General features: G+C 46.2%; 1 protein-coding gene across 4 annotated transcripts in view; it reads left to right on the top strand.

Annotated features, from left to right (window-relative positions):
* The window catches only part of GAA (alpha glucosidase), a 30,627-nt gene that overhangs the window by 8,885 nt on the left and 2,177 nt on the right, over positions 1 to 19,565 (top strand). For 2 of the 4 annotated variants that reach the window (XM_084837729.1, XM_084837728.1), the window contains 14 exons: positions 135 to 253; positions 442 to 573; positions 3,098 to 3,208; positions 4,355 to 4,468; positions 4,631 to 4,715; positions 5,556 to 5,673; positions 6,620 to 6,753; positions 7,009 to 7,160; positions 9,190 to 9,338; positions 10,717 to 10,858; positions 11,686 to 11,784; positions 11,992 to 12,156; positions 14,180 to 14,332; positions 15,210 to 16,223. In XM_084837729.1, coding sequence (XP_084693855.1) covers positions 135 to 253; positions 442 to 573; positions 3,098 to 3,208; positions 4,355 to 4,468; positions 4,631 to 4,715; positions 5,556 to 5,673; positions 6,620 to 6,753; positions 7,009 to 7,160; positions 9,190 to 9,338; positions 10,717 to 10,858; positions 11,686 to 11,784; positions 11,992 to 12,156; positions 14,180 to 14,332; positions 15,210 to 15,269 — 1,733 coding nt within the window. In that variant the 3' untranslated portion in view covers positions 15,270 to 16,223. Of the gene's footprint in view, positions 1 to 134; positions 254 to 441; positions 574 to 3,097; positions 3,209 to 4,354; positions 4,469 to 4,630; positions 4,716 to 5,555; positions 5,674 to 6,619; positions 6,754 to 7,008; positions 7,161 to 9,189; positions 9,339 to 10,716; positions 10,859 to 11,685; positions 11,785 to 11,991; positions 12,157 to 14,179; positions 14,333 to 15,209; positions 16,224 to 19,565 lie in introns of those variants that run through there. The other 2 variants (XR_014788235.1, XM_084837727.1) reach the window with 2 other exon arrangements.

Raw genomic sequence — 19,565 nt, 5'->3', positions numbered from 1 at the left:
TTGCCAAAAAATTCAACGGGAAAGTTCAGCTCTTCAGAGACACATTGCAGGTGGAAACTCACTTGCATGAGAGATTTGTGGACTTCTGTAGCTTGTGGCAGGACCTTTTAGTGTTTTTTCTCCCCTCCGCTCAGGGTATCCATTCATGCCCCCATATTGGGCCCTCGGATTCCACCTGTGTCGCTGGGGATACACTTCCACTGCTGTCACCCGGGAAGTGGTGAGGAACATGACAGACGCACGGTTCCCCCTGGTAGGTGGCTTCCCCGAGCCGCATCTAGGACCAAGCTCCTCCCTGGCACAGCGGGAGCCGGTCGAGCCGGCTGTGCCTTTGTTGGCAGCTGAGCAAGGTGGGAGCTAGCTGTCCATGGGGAATGATGGGGCTGGGGAATAAGAGAGTGGCCTGTGCTCTCCCTAATTCACCGTTCCTGGACTTCACAGGATGTGCAGTGGAATGACCTGGATTATGCAGATGCTAAGAGAGACTTTACCTTCAACAAGAATGGTTTCTGGGATATGCCCGACATGGTGAGCGATTTCCATCACAGCGGTCGGAGGTACGTCATGATTGTGGTAAGTTAATGAAGCCTGAATTCTCCACTGATGGGTCACCTCACAATGCCTGCACCCTTCCCTGTCCTCTAAGGCACTGCTCTCCTGGACCATTAGGAGCTGCATAGGAGAGGGGGAGTGATCAAGATAGGTGTTCCCATCCCTGTGTGACTGTGACTTGGGGTGCTTCCCCACTAGCTCTTTTCTCCGGAATTGCCATCCTTGGCTCACTCACTTTTTAAAGGACATTCAGATGACATTGTTTCCAAATCGTTGACTTCCAGTGTTCCCCTCCATGTGCTTCCATACCTGGTTTGTAGTAGGTGAGATTGCTAGGCTGTCATGTTCTGCCTTGAAATTTTGATTCTGCCCATTTTGGAAGCTAAGGGCTAGCTCACCTGTTAGGTTCCTTTGTGTGACCACATATGCATGTATACAATCGCTGGAGAAAGGCTAGTACGTGCTAAGCGGTACATGCAGGGAACTAGCAGGTAGCTCCATTATAGTGGCTCCTGGGTGGAGTGCAGCCATGATTACAGAAGGGCTGATGGTATGCCCACATATGTGATCTCATGGAGAAATGTAGCAGCATGAAGCAGTTCAACAACTACCCAACAGGTGTAAGAAGAGAATAATTAAAATATTTAATCTCCCTACAATAAGAGACAACTTGAATCTTTCTAAGCCTGGATAGTAGTTACACACAGACACACACCTGTAATTCTTACCAATTTGGACAGTTTCCCCAACAAGCATGCGAACCACAGCCCAATTCTATGCCTGCTTGCTCAGAAGTAGGCTACAGAATATGATGGGGGGTGGGGGGACCTGTCCTTTAAAAACACACGCCTCTGATTTCCACAGCACCTCCTTGCGCAACTGTTTGAAATGCTCTGCTCTTTCAATACTTTGCTCAAGTCAATACCTTTAAAATGTAAGGTATTGAAAGAGCAGGGCGTTTAAAGTTTAAATGCCTTTAAATTGCTCTGATCTCTGATCAGAGATGATAACACGGTTTCCCTGCTTAGCACTGAAGAAAGCTCCAGTCTGGATCTAGCCCAGTGCTGCTAATAGAAAGCAGTCCTTTCCCTTCAGCCCAGCAGATTTACCTGGGCTGCAGGGAAAAGTGAGTGGGAGCTGCACAACCCAGGCTGCAGGTTGTGCACCCCAAGTCTGTTGGGAAACCCCCTGTTGGGGAACCCTCCTTATGTGTGACCATACATCTCTTGGAGACAAGGTGTGAGATTCCAGCATTGCTGGTCTGACCTGGAAAATGCAAGTAATTAGGAACCTATGCACCTCCTTTCAAGATACAACATACCTGTGTCTCACAAGTCATGCAACTGCATGCTTTTAAACGATTTGTGAAATCTGCAAGTCACACGGAAGCTCGCTGATGAATGCGTGGACTCCTGAGAGTGGCAATTCTCATTTCTCGCCCTCACTGATACGGAAGAGAAAAGTTTGGAAATGTGAGGACCGTAAGAGCATAAGAAGAGCCCTGCTGGATCAGACCAAGGGTTCAACTAGTCCAGCATTCTGCTCACACAGTGGCCAACCAGCTGCCCACAGGAAACCCGCAAGCGAGACTTGAGTGCAACAGCACCCTGGGGAGGACCCACCGTTTGACAAAAAATCATGTACTTCGCTTGCAGAAGGTCCCAGTTTCAATCCCTGGCATCTTCAGTTCTTGAAAATAGGATTGTGGGCTGTAGGTCTGGAAGAGGCCTCTGCCTGTGACACTGGAGAGCCACTGCCTGGCTGGAGTAGATAGTGCTGGCTTAGGTAGACTAATGATCTGACAGCAAAAGTGAACTTCAATTTTTTAATTACTTTTTATTGTAAAATTTCAACAAAACAAAAAAGGGGGGGAAATCGTAGCTACATAAATTTGAATATATCAGTTTCAATGTATGCATGTGAAGTGTGTGTATATGTATATCTATAAAAATACATATTTCTAAGAATTATACATCAACTTCCACTAAAGCAGACCGAATATCCATGTAAGTATCCATTTGCAAGTGGCGCCTATATACCACCCGTTCAAATGTGGGAAGTGTCAAATGTTAATACACTTAACAGGTTAGGAAAACAGACATGGTATGAGTGAGCTTCCATGACCCATGCGGCAGGGTACTCCCCCCATTTCCTTGCAAGAGGAAAAAAGGCGGGATATAAACGTAATAAATAAATAAATAAATAAAATTTCCCCCTGAGAGAGAGAGAAAACCTTAAATGTTTCACCCATATCTTACATTTGGAATGTGTGATAAAAAAAAAAGCTGTTTGCTTATCCTAGGATGTGAGGTTTTGTTCTGTTTTTTGCAATGCTTGAATGCCACAATCTGGACTCCCAGCACTTAGATAAAACAGCCTCCACCTGCTTTACATTGTGTGTCATGTTGGCAATCTGTCTAGTAAATATGGACTTGTTCCAAAGTGGGAAACATGTATGTTCTGTTCCTTCCTTGAGCCTACACCGTTTCATGCCCCGTCAGCTCCATTATGTCCTAGCATGTCTCTCCCTCTGTTCCCTTTTCAGGATCCAGGTATCAGCAGTTCCAGCCCCTCTGGCAGTTACAAACCTTATGATGAAGGCCTGAAGCGAGGGGTCTTCATCTTAAATGCAACAGGACAGCCTCTGATTGGGAAGGTGAGTCCTGGGCCCAAGTCATGAATCTTGGAAGATTATGAAAGATATTGGGCTGGTTCACATGATCGCCACAGCCACAGTGGCTTGCAGCACATGTGGGTGGTCATTTTGAAAATTCAACCCCTGGTGGAGGGTTGCCATGGTTTGTCATGTAGTCCAAACCTGGGCAGCAGGGGTTGGGTGAGAGTTAACCCTCAAATACCCTTACAACAGACTGTGAGTTAGTTGAGGATTGTTTGACCCGTAATCAACCCCTGCTGCCTGGTTTCAGACAACACAACAAGCTGTGGCCAGGGCCTGAACAGATAATCTGGTGCTTGTGGACACCACAGCTCATTGTGGCTTAATTAACCCATGGTGGGCTGTGGTGATCATGTGAACCGGCCATTGAGTGTGTGCAACTTGACAACCCCTACTCAGGGTTGAGATTGGGTTGAGTGTGGGTTGTCATTGAACTGTGGGTTGTTGTATGAACCCAGTTGCAGTAACAAGCCATGGTTTGTTAACCATGAATAACCCATGAGGAGAACCTATGCTTTGCTGTTGTGTTGAGAACTGTGGGTTGTTCATGGTTAACAAACCGTGGTTTGTTAGTGTAGCTGGGTTCACACAACACAACAACCTAGTCAGTGACAACCTAGACTCAACCCATATTCATCCTTGAGCATGGGTTGTCATGTTGTATGAACCCAGTCAATGGCTCTAAGCTGGGGTGCCCATCATTTATGTCCTAGTAGTGCTTGAGCTGAATGGAGCAAGGAGAGGCAGGCAATGTGTCCCCCCCACCCCCTATCTAAGCATACATTCTGTGTTTTACATAGGACAGACTGTGTCTTCCTTTGATGTTGGGCTCCAGCCTCCATTTTGGTGGCATTGCAAGCCAGACTCTGGAATGTGCACTCTGAATGCACCAACAACTGCATTTAGCATCACTCTTTAACTGACAGTCTCTATTGGGCACTTGTCTCAAACAGGACTTGTCATGCCTTTTCTTGATTGGTTGGTCTTTTTCTCATCCCATCTGCATTCAAGGGATTTTGGGTGAATGGGGCTACAAGTGGTGATCCATGAATCCATGTTAACACAGTACCATGGCACACAAAGGTTTCCCAGCTGCTTCTAACAGCTCTAAATTTTATCTTCCAGGTTTGGCCTGGCCCCACGGCTTTCCCTGACTTCACCAACCCAGAAACTCTGCAGTGGTGGTATGACATGGTCAAGGATTTCCACGACCAAGTGCCCTTCGATGGCATGTGGATTGTGAGTTCTTACGCTAGTACTTGTTGCTGTTGGGAACCATTCCCAACTGGTGGAAGGGAGGAAGTGCTGTACACACAGATCTCAAGAATTCCTGTGTTCCTGCTGGGACCCTGACTTAGAAACAAGGCTCAGAAACACTCTCATTTCCCCCCCTCCTTCTAGGACATGAATGAGCCATCGAATTTTGTGGAGGGTTCCCTGGCAGACTGTCCCAACAACAAACTTGAGAATCCACCTTATCTACCAGGTAAAAAAACAACAACTGCCAATAATACAGAAAATAGCAGAAATTCTAACAAAAATCTGCAAGTTACTTGAGCATTAACATTTTTTTGCTAAATTAAAAGCTGAAGCTAGGACAGAAATGGGGCATCTTACAGGGTTTTTAAAACTGGAATTCTTATACAATGAAAGATATTATCATTTTATGACTGTGTACTGGTAACTTATTCATTGACTTGCTTTTTTATTTTATGCCTGAGAAGTATCCACATGGGTACTGTGTATATTTTAAGCATTTAAACTTCTTAAATGATTGCATGATAACTGATGGCTGATATATGACTTCTCTGAAAAGAACAAACACTGATAACTTGCCGGAACAGATTTTGACACATGCAGCAGTCCTCTGGACAACCAACTACAATCTTTGAATTTGTATTTTGGAAAGCTTTTCCAATTCATTCAGCTATGCAGGGCACCCAGCCCAAGGCTGCCCTGGCTGATGAGAACAAAGAGCAACTAAGTCAAGGTTGGTTGGATGTTCTTGGCATAGTCCAAATGCTGAGGCTGGAGGCATAACAGTGTCTTCTGACTCAACTCTCTGAGATATCACTCCTACTGCAGCAGTTTTCCTGCTTCCTGTGAATCTTGAGACATGTGTGTTCAAAGGGTTGTCCCCTTTATTTGTGCTCCCAAGAGCAATGGCTGCTGGGAACTCATAATCCAAAGGGCCTGACATCTAAAATGCTCATTACAGCAACTAAGTCCCACTGTGTTCAGTGGTGTTTACTCCATAGATCATGCCTTTTGATTCACACGCAATGCCTTCCTAGCCCTCACACTTCGCCTTGCCTTCCATTTACAGGTGTGCTAGGTGCATCTTTGAAGTCACGAACGCTCTGTGCCTCCAGCAAGCAATATCTGTCCTCCCACTACAATCTGCACAATCTGTATGGGCTGACTGAAGCCATCGCATCACATGAGTGAGTATGATGCGGAGCGCTGCAGGCAGGGTAGTTGTCCCTTTGGGACCCTGCCCCAAAGCTGGAGTGCCTCTTTGATACAGGCGTTGAGGAATAATACTCTGGAGCAGGCATCCCAACCTATGGGCCCATTTGGAATGTTGAGAGAGTGTTATGGGCACCAGCACAAAATGGCTGCTGTGGTGGGCATAGCCAATCACAAAATCCCCATTTCACAGAAGGCAAATTGGGGAGCCTGAGAGATGACCAAATTGCCTACAAAACTGATTACCAGGCAGAAGAATGGTCTGAGCCCCAAAGTGCAAAACCACTTATTTGAACCCAGTTCTCTGCTCTAACAAAACACTGATTTCACAGAAGGCAAACTTCCCCTCTCTTTCTTTCTCACCTTCTCTATCTGCTAGTCAGCTCACCGCCTACCCCCCGCTCTCTCTCTCTCTCTCTCTCTCTCCCTCTCTCCCAGGACACCCACACAGAGAGAAGCGGGGAGGGGGGAAACACACACTGACACACAGACCCAGAGGGAGGGAATACGTACACGTGCGCGTATGCGCGTGCGCACACACATGTCCCATTCTTCCCTGCCAGGTGCCATCTGCCCATTCTCTACCGCCCCCCATGAGCTCTTTTTCCTCCTCCTCCACCCCGCCCAAGCCCCATCTTCCTGTTCTCTGCTCCCTGCCCCCATTATGCTGTCCTCCCTTCCTAGCCTCCTCCTAGGGCTTTCTGTCTAAACATGCATAGGACTGTGCCCTAACTCAATTTCTGGCTGAGATAACTTGGCCTGGTATAGCAAAATCTTATCACGCAGTATTTCACGGGTTCTAGTACTTCAGTTCTTTCACAAACACTGTATACTTCGGAGCTTGGAAGTCCCAGGTTCCAGATCCACAGATGTCACTTTCTGCCCCTCCACTCCACTGACTTCCCTCCCTCCTGTTCTCAGTGCTTTGGTGAAAGTGCGAGGGAAGCGCCCATTTGTGATCTCACGTTCCACCTTTGCCAGCCACGGTCACTATGCTGGTCACTGGACTGGGGATGTCATGAGCAGCTGGGAGCATTTATACTACACCATACCAGGTACAGATGTTTGGAAACCAATCCAGGGCACTTCTCCAAGTTCCTGTTCTACCTGTGCTACCTTAGGGTTCTTCCATCTCTCTCTTTCTCTCTGAGAGAGGAAAAGTCTTGCCTCCAAGGTAGAAATTCTCCAGCAGTGGCGAATTCTCTGTAACCACCAGAATTCTCCCTCACAAAACTGCAGCATTTCTCCTGTCCTTGCCATTTAGTGCCTTTCCTAGTCCATTCCATGTATCTCCCTTTCCTTGCCCCTAGCGGTGCTGCTCTTTAACCTCTATGGTGTGCCATTGGTTGGTGCTGACATCTGTGGCTTCGTGGGCAGCACGTCGGAGGAGCTCTGTGTGCGCTGGACCCAACTGGGTGCCTTCTATCCCTTCATGCGAAACCACAATGACCGTGGAAACAAGGTAAGCATGGCGGCAGTAGATTGACCTCTCCGTCCTTTAAAAAAATGTAATATGAATCGGGTGTGGAAGAGGGCAGTGATGAAATGAACTAGAAACCTCAGATAGGAGTTGTGTGGCTCTGAGAGGAGTATAGCTGTGTCACTCAGGATAAGGAGTAGCAGACCGTCTATCTGGATTTTATTGGTCTCTGTAATGTCAGGTGTCAAATATAAAGACAGCTTGTCAAGGACCTCTGCCTCCATCCCATCCCACGCCCATATGTTGAAGCTGAGTCTTTGGAACAGGCTTTGACTCACTATGGCCCTTCCTGAGAAGCCTGCAGCAGGGGCCAATGGTCCTTCCTGTTGTCATCATTATGGCTGTAAAGTAGGGGTGGGCAACCTCAGGGCTGGGGGTGAAATCCGGCTCTCCAGAGATCCCAATCCAGACCTTCCAGGGTTTCCAAAATGGCCACACCTTCTTCCATTGGCCTCACCCCCTTTCCCCCAACCACTGATTGTTCGGTGGGTTTCTGGCTTTTGTGCAGCACCCATTTTAAAAGATAGAAACGCCTCCCCTAAGGCTCAGTTACTGGCAGCACGAGCCTTAAACTAAAATATGCTGGGGTTTTGGCCCTGCCCCTTTTGCCTTTGGCTCCTCCCACCACTGGAATGCGGCCCCCAAGAGCTTCTCCAAAATTGAATTTGGCCCTCAGGCTGAAAGAGGCTCCCCACCCTGGTTGTAAAGCAAAAATAAAATAACTTTTAGCTTCATGCCATTGCAAACAAACAGACGCAGTTTTGTGTGTAGCTGTTTGGCTTTTCCCCTCCCTCTCTAATGTTCAAGACAAAGTAAAGATTGAAGTCGTATTCTAACTCTATTAGAAGCTCACTCGATCCAGTTGTATCCATAGGCATTGTTGTGAACTGCCCAGAGAGCTTTCAGCTGGTATAGAACTGAAAGAAATAAATGAAATAAGTAGATAGCCAGAAAAGTTTTTTTTTAATGGCGGGGGGGGGGGGGGCTCATTTGCAGTTATCTTACCAATGCTGCAAAACTTAATTCAGTGACAAAGAGTACCATTAGGTGCAGAGCTCAGGAATAAGATTATAAGCAAGCAAGTCTAATTCTAAATTGCTCTCAGAGACAGTTGTCATGCTGGAGTGTATGTGTGTCTAAGGAAACAGAAGTCTCTCTATTGTCACATTCCTTGCTTTTGTAGTGCAAATTGCAGTGCATACATGACCCTGGTTGTTGTTGTTTTACATAGTCCCATAAGCATACATTAACTGGATCCCACAGCCCTTGAGTACATTTACAGTGTAATCCTATGCATTCCTACTCAGAAATAAATCTTGTTTTGTTCAGTGGTGCTTATTCCCTAGTACGTGTATTTAGGACTGCAGCCTTAATCATGGTTTAATAGTATATCGTGTCTGTTCAAGTATCTCCACCCCAAACTGCAATTGCACGGATTTACCTCCACTTATTATGTGAGCCCCAGTTATCTTCCCCTGCTGTGTTCTGCCTGGCTGCGTAGGTCACTTTCACAATGGCCCTTAAGATACTGCACAGCTAGGGGGAGGAGGAAGTCCTTCCTGTGTGTTGCCCTCGCGCGCTCTGTTACACCACTCTGGCAGTGTGTGCCACTTCAGGGCCAAAAGTGGTGGTGGGATCCTTGCAGTGGTGCCGTTGGCCGCTCCTGTCCCAGTGTGATAGTCAGAGCTGACACTGTTACGGTCACATGTTCTGTGGTCAGCACAAGTGCCCAGCCTCACATGCTTTGCTTCTGGCACAATGATGGATTAGGCCCTAGAAGGCATTCATTTTGTCCTAGCTGTTGTCATTTCCATCCCTGTTTGAGTGTCAACATGTCCCAGAGAAGGAGGGAACATCCTGCTGAAAGTAGGAATGATGATTGGGTATGTGGGGGTAAGAATGGGAGGGAGATGTGTCTGAATCTGACCTTGGCAGATTTGGGGGATGCCCTGTTCTGCTGTAGGAGCCCCATGAAATGATGCACTTCGTTGGTTCCCTTTCTGCCTTACAGCCCCAGGAACCGTATACCTTCAGCCAAGATGCCCAGCGGGCCATGAGAAAAGCCCTTTTCCTGCGCTACTCGCTGCTGCCCTATCTCTACACCCTCTTCCACAAGGCCCACTCTGCAGGGGAGACTGTTGCCCGGCCCCTTCTTTTGGAGTAAGTCAGTGCACTGCTGCGCCAGCAGTGGAGGGGTTGATGCAGTGGACCTCACCTGGCTGCTCCAAGGTGCTGAATTACTATAGAATCTAGGACTTGTGTGGTCTGCCATTAGATGGGGATAGAGTATCACACTCTCCGGGTGGCCTGACTGATGCTCCATCTAAGTCGAGGCGGCGGACCCTTTTTCAGTCCAAGGGCCAAATTTCATTTCAGAGAGGCAGTATTTCATTTACTTATTCGTTTAAAGTATTTCATACCTTGCTTTATACCAGGCAAACCTCTTTGGGGAGGGCATTCCTCTTGTAGCCACCACCTTGCCTCATTTGGCAGGGTCACCTGGAAGAGGGCCTGGGATGACCTTAGGGTCTGGGTAGGTAAATGCAAATGTATGGCCCTGGGCTTGGAGTAGCAGTCACCCAGCACTACTTTCTGAGGCCTACCCACTAGGAAAGATTGGGACTGCTGTAAAACAGTGCCTACTAGCTCCAGGTGACCCAAAAATATACCATGGCTGATGGTATCAAATGCTACTGAGGAGCCCAAAAAAATCCACATACTTCCCCATCCATCTCCCTGCAGAGGTCATCTGCTAGAGTCATCGAGGCAGTCTTAGTCCCATTCCCCAAACTGGGCTGGAAACCACTAGGGGTAAACACAGTCTTTGGATGGTAAAGTCAATATCTGCCCCCAGTTCTCTCTCAGTTTACAACTGCACTAAATGGAGGTGATGGGAACGCAGGGCAGCTAGGGAACAAATGCAGAAATGCATGCATAGTCCATTGAATATGCTTCCAGCTCTTGAAAAATGGTCTACGCCAGTGGACCTTTACTAAGAGACAAAGAGAGACAGAGATGGATAGAATCAGTCAATCAATCATTTATTGTTACAGTCCATGACCTGCATGGCAGATGGATAGAATGTTGGCTTTGAATTGTGGGGACCTGGGTTCAAATCTCTGTTCTGGAACAAAGCTTCCTAACTGACCTTGGGCCAACCACTATCTCACAGCCTAGCTTACTTCACAGCTTGGTTGTGAACATTAATTGGGGAAGAAAGTAGGTTCATTGCCTTGAGCTCCTTGAAGGAAAAATTAGATACAAATGTGACTGATAGAATAACAAACTTTGGATTGTCTACTATTGTCCCTAAAAGGCAAGTTCTGGAACTCTGAAGTTTAGGCAAGATGACTGGAGTAAAATCCCTCTCAGTTGGAGAAAGGGTGTGTGTGTGTGTGTGTGTGTGTGTGAGAGAGAGAGAGAGAGAAAGGGAGCGCAAGACCGCTTGTATGAGGCAAGGAAATGTGTTTCTTGAGCATATGGGTTATTTCTTTGAACCCATATGACGGACTGTGTTTTGCAAATGCCCTCTTTGCAGGTTCCCAGAAGACCCCAATACATGGAACATTGACCGGCAGCTCATGTGGGGTTCAGGGCTTCTCATCACTCCCGTGTTAGAGGCAGGGAAGACTCAAGTCAGTGGCTACTTCCCTTCTGGCACATGGTACAACCCTATGGCTGTGAGTGTTGCTGCTTGTGCTGGCAGATTGGGTGTCTGTGATCCTCCAGGGGAAGTGAAGTGCAGCAGGCAGAGATTGGTGTTGGCTCCCTGTCTGACCCTTTCCATTCTGAGTTCAGCTTTTCCCATGGTGTCAAAGCTCCTGCGCCTTAAGCACATTTTTCCTTTGGATGCTCACATAGTTGAGTTTGTACGAGTGGCTAGTAGTGACACAATGGCCTCTTAGTGATTTTCTTGTGCCCACTCTCTCTTTGCATGTTGTCTACTAGCTGACTTGCACTTGAGGCTTGGCCACTTTTATGTGTTCCAGAAATCCTCATGGTCACAGACAGTGAGGATGGTCAGACAGTTGTAATTTTTCACATCAATTTTGCTGCTGCTGCTTGGTGAGGGCAGGAAAGAAAATGACATGAAACTGTTAAGTAACAAATCATTTTAAAGTGATGATAACCTAAATCATCCTGCGTAGATGAGAAAAAGCTTCTTTCCAGAAATGGAAAGGTCCAGAGATGACCCTGGTTTTACAGGTAGAATTAGACTTTTTAAAAAAATTAGGCAGAAATGGGCTGTCATATTTATTCTGAATGTCCAATATTGGCTGAGCTCCTGTAAATAAGAGCCTGGTAACCTACAAAATCAAAGGGACAAGTGTGTGCCCCTTTCAGCAGCACTGCAAAATGGAAGGAGCATTCAGAGGGTAGAGAGACACATAAGGACAAACGCCAGCCAGTTGTGACCACCTTCACCTGAGCCCTCAGCCGTTTATTTGTCATCCACAGGAATTCAAGCTCTTAGTTAATTATCACTCCTGTATCTTTGGCTCTTCAGGGATCTATCATACACAGCAAGGGACAGTGGATTCTCTTACCAGCTCCCCTTGACACTATCAATGTCCATGTACGTGCAGGTCACATCCTACCCTTACAGGTGAGTCACCTCCACCAATTTCCCCCAGCCCCATTTTGACAGGGAGTAATACATAGCTCTTTCTGAGAGAATTCAGGCAGAATGATAAGTGCTGCTTATTTCTTACTCTCTCTCTCAATAGAGTGTTGTGGGGAGGAGGTGCTGGGGAGGCAGGGAACTAGGCTTTGATGCTGTGATGTATCTTCTTCCTACACTGCCTCTCCCCAGGAACCTGCCTTCACAACCACAGTGTCCCGCAAAAATGGGATGACTCTTGTGGTGGCTTTGACACTGGACGGGGTGGCCAGAGGTGACCTGTTCTGGGATGATGGTGAAAGTCTGTTGACCTTTGAGAAGAGTGATTACACCCAGATCTTCTTTCTGGCAACAAATGTGAGTGTCAGGGAGAAAAAGATTGGATCCCAAAAGCTGAACAGCATTGGCTAAGACACATTTGCCTTTTGACCTGTTGTTACCTGCCTTGAGCCTTTGGGACAAGGCAAGGTTCAACACAAGGGTGCAGAACTCAGGCCTGGGGCCCAAATCCAACCCTCTAGGATCCACCAGATGGCCTCACCCCCATCCCCCCAACCACCAATCTTTTGGTGATTTCCCAGCTTTTCTGCAGTTTCCCCCCCATTCCAGAAAGTTGAAATGCCTCTCCTAAGGTTGAGTTACTGACAGCAAGAGCTTTAAGCTAAAACGTGCTGGTATTTTTTTGTTTTGGGCCCTGCCCACCATGGAAACGTAGCCCCCAAAAGCTTGTCTGAAATGAAATCCAGCCCTTGGGCTGAAAGGGGTTCTACACACCTCGTCAAACGGGAGGCGGGGCTGTTCTTGCAGGGCATTGTCAGGACCCTCAAGCACTGCTGTGCAGCCTTGTGAATGCTGTAGAGCTGTAGGTGCAGAAAAGGCATACAAAGGCATTTCTCTCTCTGCCTCACCCCAAAGTAATATCCGGCACAACAATCAGCAGCTAAAGAACAGTGATATCACAAAGCAGAGGGTAGGAGGGACCAAAGGCGCAACATGCTAGAAGTGCCTGCGGGCGCCCCAAGTCGTCTTGAATTGACAGGCCGCTGCTTTGTGGAATGTGAGAACTGGTTGCCTGCCAGGCATTCCAGCCTCACCTTCCGAAAGACATGCACCCCTCCCACTGCTCAGTTCTGGATAACACAAGCGGGCATTGAAACGGCAGCGTGAGCCCTTTTTGGCACCACCAGTTCCTAACAACTATAATGGCTGAATGCAAAAATGGCTGGTAAAACTAAGTCTTTCCCAAGGGTAGACTAGCTCCTCTCTGTGTTGCTAGTACATCGGATGATTCTGCCTTCTGTTAGCAGCAGGAAACGTTCTTCCCTTGGGGACAGCATGTCCCATGCGTTGTTGACTCAGCTCTTTCAACAAGAGAGCAGCAAGTCAAACTGACCTCCAGCGCAGGGGCATTTATTGCTGGCCTTGCCTTATAGTTTTCCCAAGTGTTTTTTTTTATTTTTTTATATATATATATATATATATATATATATATATATATATTATTTAAAAACACACAACAACATCAACAACAACATAAACACACAATACACATACACTAAAATATCTCTTAAGATTGTAAGATATCTACCTTTGGCTCCCCTTACACAACAATTGCTTATTATTATTCTCTACTTCTTATCTTAGTTGTATATTATACATTGAGTTCAGAGACATTATCTCATTTCTCTCCTAATTTTTAACAACAACAACAACAAGGAGGACTGACCATCTCAAAGTTCAAAATCCGCATACATAGACATCATTTTTCTCTATTCCTTGTACAAATTCTATAAAAGGTTTCCAATCTTAGTTTTCCCAAGTGTTGATGCCTCTTCCAGAAGACTAGGCAATGGGATTTCATCTTCCAGGTGGTGACACTGGTCAAAATATTGATGCAAAAATACACTTTGCCCCACAGATGTTTTCGCAAGTGCCGTTCATTCCCAGGTAACCCCCAAGTGGCCAGTCTGTATGTCCAGCTTTTTTTTTTTCAGTGAAGATAACATGAGATAACCACATATTGTAACTTACCTTAAGCTACTGGGATAGCATGGGCAAGACATTCACATCAATAAGCTTAATCTTGCATTTCTTGGGTAGTTTGGTCCTGATAGGACTTTTGATTCTTTCCTTTCCCCCTTGCCCCATCCTAAGATTTCTCTTGACTTATTCCTTGATGAAACTACCCCTAGTTCTGAAGTGGCTGCAGGCGGTGGGTCTTCCACTTGCATTGCCTGATTACTTGGGAAGAGGAAAGTTAGAGAGGAACCTATGCCATCCTCTCCCCACCCCCGTGATATTGAACTCCGAGGTGTTAATTTGGTGTAGCATCTATACTGTGGTGGTGTCTGATCCCCCTCCCCCTCTCTTCCTATTATAGGGTGTGCTGGTTAATGAGATTGTGCGACTCAACAGCCAGGTTGATGGGCTGCTGCTGAAAGAGGTGGTGGCTTTAGGCGTCCCCAGCCCCCCTCATCTTGTTCTGGCAAATGGTGTTGCCATCTCAGACTTCTCCTACCGCATGGATACCAAGGTAAGGCTATCTATGTGGTCGGAAATCTCTGCCTCTCCGCTTGTATTGCAGAAAGGATCTGCATGGGGCCAACATGCAGGGAGTTCTGGGGGACACGGTGTGAGCTCGTTCAGCAATAAACATGTTGCACAGATAAAATACAGTATTTTCGTAATGATTTGGAAGATGGAACCTGATTTGGACAGGGCTTCCAGGGGTTGGGGAAAGGGCCTCCAGTGTCTTCCTCAGTTCCCTTTTCTCTCCCAGGATTCCCAGCACTAGTCCCACCATTATAACCCCTCCTGTGCAACCCAACTAATAACTTCCCCAAGTATTCTAAGTGCTATAAAAATGCAAATGAAGGGAACGTATGAGCACTGTCATAATTATTAAGACATTTGGCTGTAACATTCTGTTTGGCTTTATACTCTGTCTATCCAGCCATGCCTTTAAAATAGAATATTAGGACCATTGGCATGTGGAAACTACATGACTTGGTAGGTCACAAAACAAATGTTGTTGACCCTGTTCAGAAGTGTGGTGGCACAATTCTACACAATTGCCCATGGGGCCACTAGCAGGTTCACGACCTAGCAGAGCTCACGTGGATTGCATTAATTGGTGTGTCTTACATGGGGTCTATGCAGTGGCTCACGGTAGCCCCATTTAGTTGTGCGTACCACAGGAGCCAAACAGATATGCCCTGCTGAGAGGCAACAGTTCCTACTGTCTGTATCTCCAAGGCCTCCCCTCTGCTTTGTGAGACCGCTCATGGCCTCACAAGCTCCCAGAGGCAATAGTGTGGCCCAGCATCTGAACTTGGCCTGCTGACCCTCACTGTGATTCCAAGATGTTGTTTTGAGCAAATGTCACTAACCTCCCCACGTCGCTTCCTCAGATCCTTAAGATTCCACTCTCTCTACTGATGGGGGAGCAATTTCTCATCACCTGGTCCTGAGCAAAGCAGGAAAGCTCACTGGTTTCACTGCACTGCAAGGAGGGATGAAAAACTGGTAGCAGGTGCACATTATGTTGCTGTGATCAACACTAGAAAGTTTTGGTGATTCATCAGAAAATGTCCTTTTAGGAACAGAACTGTTTCCTGTTTCTTGTCTTCAGGGACTTCCTACGTTATTCATTTAAGCAGATATTTTACAGTTTTGGTTGGATGCTGTTGAATATCATGACAAAATTCTTTGATGGCTAGCATGATTGCAATGTCCATATATATTTTCTTCTGAAAGAATTTTCATGACAAGGAAGATTGGCTGTTGGTTTGTTGTGATTAAGCCTCTCCTAATGGTACTACCAGATGCAGGAGTAAGCCTGCTCAAGCAGGCACAGAAGCAGACAAAAGCCATGTGGATACCTGCTGTATTACCTGCCAGGCTCAGCTCCCTTGGAGTCAGTTGTCCCATTGGCTCCCATTGGCTATAACAATCCAGAACAAAGCTCCAAATGTACTAAGCAGAATGGAAGGGAAGCAAGGCAATCGCGTTGTGTATTCCAATACATATTTTTTCTTTTTCATATAATCAGTGCAGAATCATGGAAGCCCAGCCAAAAATGTACTGCTGGTACAGCTAGCAGGGCTGGGGTTTCTGCATGTGTGGGACTTGTATTTTCAGTGCCAGCCATTATTGCCCCAGAATGGAGCTTCTTTATAGGACTGTACTGAGAGAGAAAGATGTAGAAGCATGTTGCCTGCTGAAAGAGCAGTTCTTATCAAGAACGAAAAGCTCCATCCCCTTCTACTTATTGGGATGGATCCGAGGTGGAAAAAGGCAACTGAATTGGGAACTCAGGGAGGGCAGGGAGTTTCTTTGCCTTTGAAGTGTACAGTGCATTTTCAGTATCGGTTAAAACGAGTTGTGTGTGTTGCATTTCCAATAAATACTTTTCTTAAACATTGTGTATAGCTTCATTTTTCCTGAAGGTATTGCATTGCTAGCAAAAGATTTAAGATGATAATTTTTTGATAGAAAGTGGGGGTACTTGAAGAGCAACAATCCCCAATTCTTTGCTATCTTACCTTCCCTTTGTCATTTACTGTCTCCTTCCACTTCTTATTTAGTACACCTAGAGTGCAATCCAGTGCATGTTTAGGCAGAAAAAAGTCCTACAACTCCCAGCATGCCCCAGTCAGCGGTGCTGGGTGGGGCATGCTGGGAGTTGTAGGACTTTTTTCTGCCTAAACATGCACAGGATTGCACTCTTAGTTTTTCTCCAGCGACCTCACAACAGGCCTGGTATTCTCCCATCCAGGTACTGTCCAGGCCCAAACTGGCTTAGTCTTAGAGATGGATCTGCATCAGGTATATTCTGATCATTCTCGTGTTGGTCCAGATGTTTAGTGATTGTGATGATACCCAAGTTGTGGTTGTTGCCTAAAGCTGACATTCTAATAGAATCTCACCCAACAAATGGCACAGACATGAAAATAAAGTATTCGATAAGAAGCTGAAAGGTACAGTAGTAATAATAAACAGCCATATAATCACATGACATGGAAGATAACGCAATTTTATTAAAACAGAGATTGGGAACCTTTGGCCTGTGGGCTGAATTTGGCTGCCTAGGCCTCCCCATCAAGCTGGTGAAGGACTGCAGTGAAGCCCATTTCCCTCTGAGAAGGGAGCGGGCGGGAGAGCAGCTCCCACCTGAGCCGCCACCTCAAGGAGCACTCCTTGAGGAAGCGAATCAGTCAGCTTCGCTCGTCCCTCATCTTTCCCAACTGGGACCTGCCTTTTCATGGCACTCCTGGTGCAGTGGAGCAATCACTCCTGATGGCCCCATTCAGCCCTTGCCTTTTCTGATATGACAGATGAGGGGCTAGTGAAGCCACCGCGGCGTGTGTGTCCAAGAGTGGAATCGGGGCAAGCACCTTGGGGTGGCCCCTCACACTGCTGGCATGCTTGCCCAGAGTCACTTTGGCTCTCAGGCAGAAAAAGATTCCCCACCCCTGCATTTAAAATATGATACAAGATGGAATAAAACGGACCATATCCCATACATGTCTTGCAGAGAAATCCCTCACAGATATTTCCTTTAATAGAAAGAGAGGGTGAGAAACAGACATTTGCACTCCCCCATACATAGATAGCAAAAGAACATAATACCAGGGACAGTGGCTAAAACGAGAGTGAAGCCTTGTCCCTTTTGGTGTGTGTATGCACTTTTAAGATCTAAAAAATTACTTCAGTATCAAATACCCAAAAAATCACCTTGGCTTTTTAAAATGCATATTTATGTAATAGGGAAGGATGAGACAAGAGGTTCACAGATTAAACCATGCCTTGAGAACCTCCAAATCCTACACATACTATATATTACCAGAGAGGCCTATTCTTTCTTAAAATTCCTCCTCACAGCAAACTCAGTTGGTGAGTTCTTCCAGGATTGCAGCCAAAACGGCCACTGAGAACCCAGAGTGGAGGTATTGGCATACTCTGGGAAATCCTGAGGCTTGCTGAAGTAGAAATTAAAAACAAAGGGAGCAAACACTCCAAACCAGCCCAACTTGAGTGTCTTCTGGAGAGCCACAAGTTGCCTACCCCTGGCTTAGATGACTATTACTGTGATCTTTGGGCCACAGATACCTATTAAGACCAAGAACTCTGGATCTTAAAACCAAGAATAGTGCAGTATTCTTTCTAACGATGCCCTGTAGGGAATAACTAAAGCCAGGATTCAGTCACAGAACCTGTTTTTAAAACCAGAATTCAATCCCGGAATATATGAAGTAATAGCAGGTGCCTCAGAGCAGGCCCAGAATTCCTTTCCCTGATCACACACCTTAAATGGAGGTCAGGATTTCCAGGTTGAAGAGGTATTATGTACCAGATAGTGGAACCTTCTCTCCTTTGAAATTGTCCATAACGATCCTTTTGCCCTGGACTGTCTTAGGTAAGCCTGTTTTTGTTTTGTTTTGGGGTTTGGTTTTGGGAGTCGAGAAACTCCTCTGCTTGTCATTCACTGTCCCTGGCTCCATCATGCTGTATGAGCCACCCACTTGCATCTCCCCCCCCCTCTTTTCCTTATGCAAGCATGGGGTTTCCAGTAACTTAACCCACCCTTCCTCTCCAAGCTAGGCGGAGCTTCTGACTGGGCTGGCAGGTATGTTGAGAGGCACTTCCCTCCCTAATAGAGCTAACTGCTTCCAAACAAAGCAAAATTTCCCAACAGAAAGATCTGTATCTGTTGCACTCATGAAGGGTTACAGTGAAACACAGATGAAGTATTTTACATGTTGAGAGCAACGGGCCATGAACACCTGAAGCTGCTATTCGGATTCAGAAGACCATTGTCCAAGCTGGCCCAGGACTGAGCGGCTGCAGCTTTCCCAGGTCTGGAGCAGGGGCCTTTCCCAGCTTTTAAGTGGAGATTGAAGCTGGGGGCCTCCTGCATGCAAAGCCTTTGCTCAATTACTCAACAATGGGCTCTCCCCTAAGGCTCAGCTTCATCCCTTGTCTTGTGCCTCCTTTTCCCTCTCTCCCTTTGAGGTTATTTCTCACTGTCAAAATTTATATACCAAACCCCTCTTTTTCTTTGCCTTATATTATGTAAAGTGCCATGTATATTAATAGTGCTATATAAATAAATGAAATAATTAACAAAAATATCAAGGATTAAAACTATTCCCGCTCCTCCTCTTTCATCTCCTTTGTTTGTTTTCCTAGCTTCCTTACTGCGGAGGCCTGTTCTTTCTTACCTATGCTAATGACCAAATCTTAAGGGCCAGCATAATACATATCTGGTTCTTCACATTACACATCTGGCTCTTCTCTCTGGTTTTCCTGCACAGCTGAAACCTGCAAAGACCAAGTTCATGGCTGATAAATTCTTTGAGATTAAGGTTGTGGCCAGACAGTTGATTCCTGTGCTGCTGATTATGTGATGTAGTGCTAAATGGATATCGCCTTCTTTGTTACCAACCTGACCAGTCACTAAGGTCATCAGAGGGCATTTCCCTCGTGGTTCCACATGGACCCATGGCCCGCCTGGAGTCCACCAGGAAAAGAGCCTTCTGTGTGGTGGCCCCCTTCCTGTGGAACTTCCTGCCTTCAAAGTTCAGGCAGGTGCCAAAGTTGTGTTTCTTTCGGTGTCTCCTGAAGACATGTTATTTCGAGAGGTCTTCTTTGAGTGACCAGCTGTGGTTTATTAAATTCAGAATTTGTTTCTTTTAAAATGTTTTAATTGTTTTAACACAGTGTTTTATTATTTTATCTTTGTTGTTCACTGCTCTGAAATCATT

This window comes from Heloderma suspectum, chromosome 2 (assembly GCF_057233095.1).
Source record: "Heloderma suspectum isolate Gila_16-S chromosome 2, 16-S_ref, whole genome shotgun sequence".
In the NCBI taxonomy this organism is placed as follows: domain Eukaryota; kingdom Metazoa; phylum Chordata; class Lepidosauria; order Squamata; family Helodermatidae; genus Heloderma; species Heloderma suspectum.
This window is presented reverse-complemented; position numbering and strand designations above follow the sequence as displayed.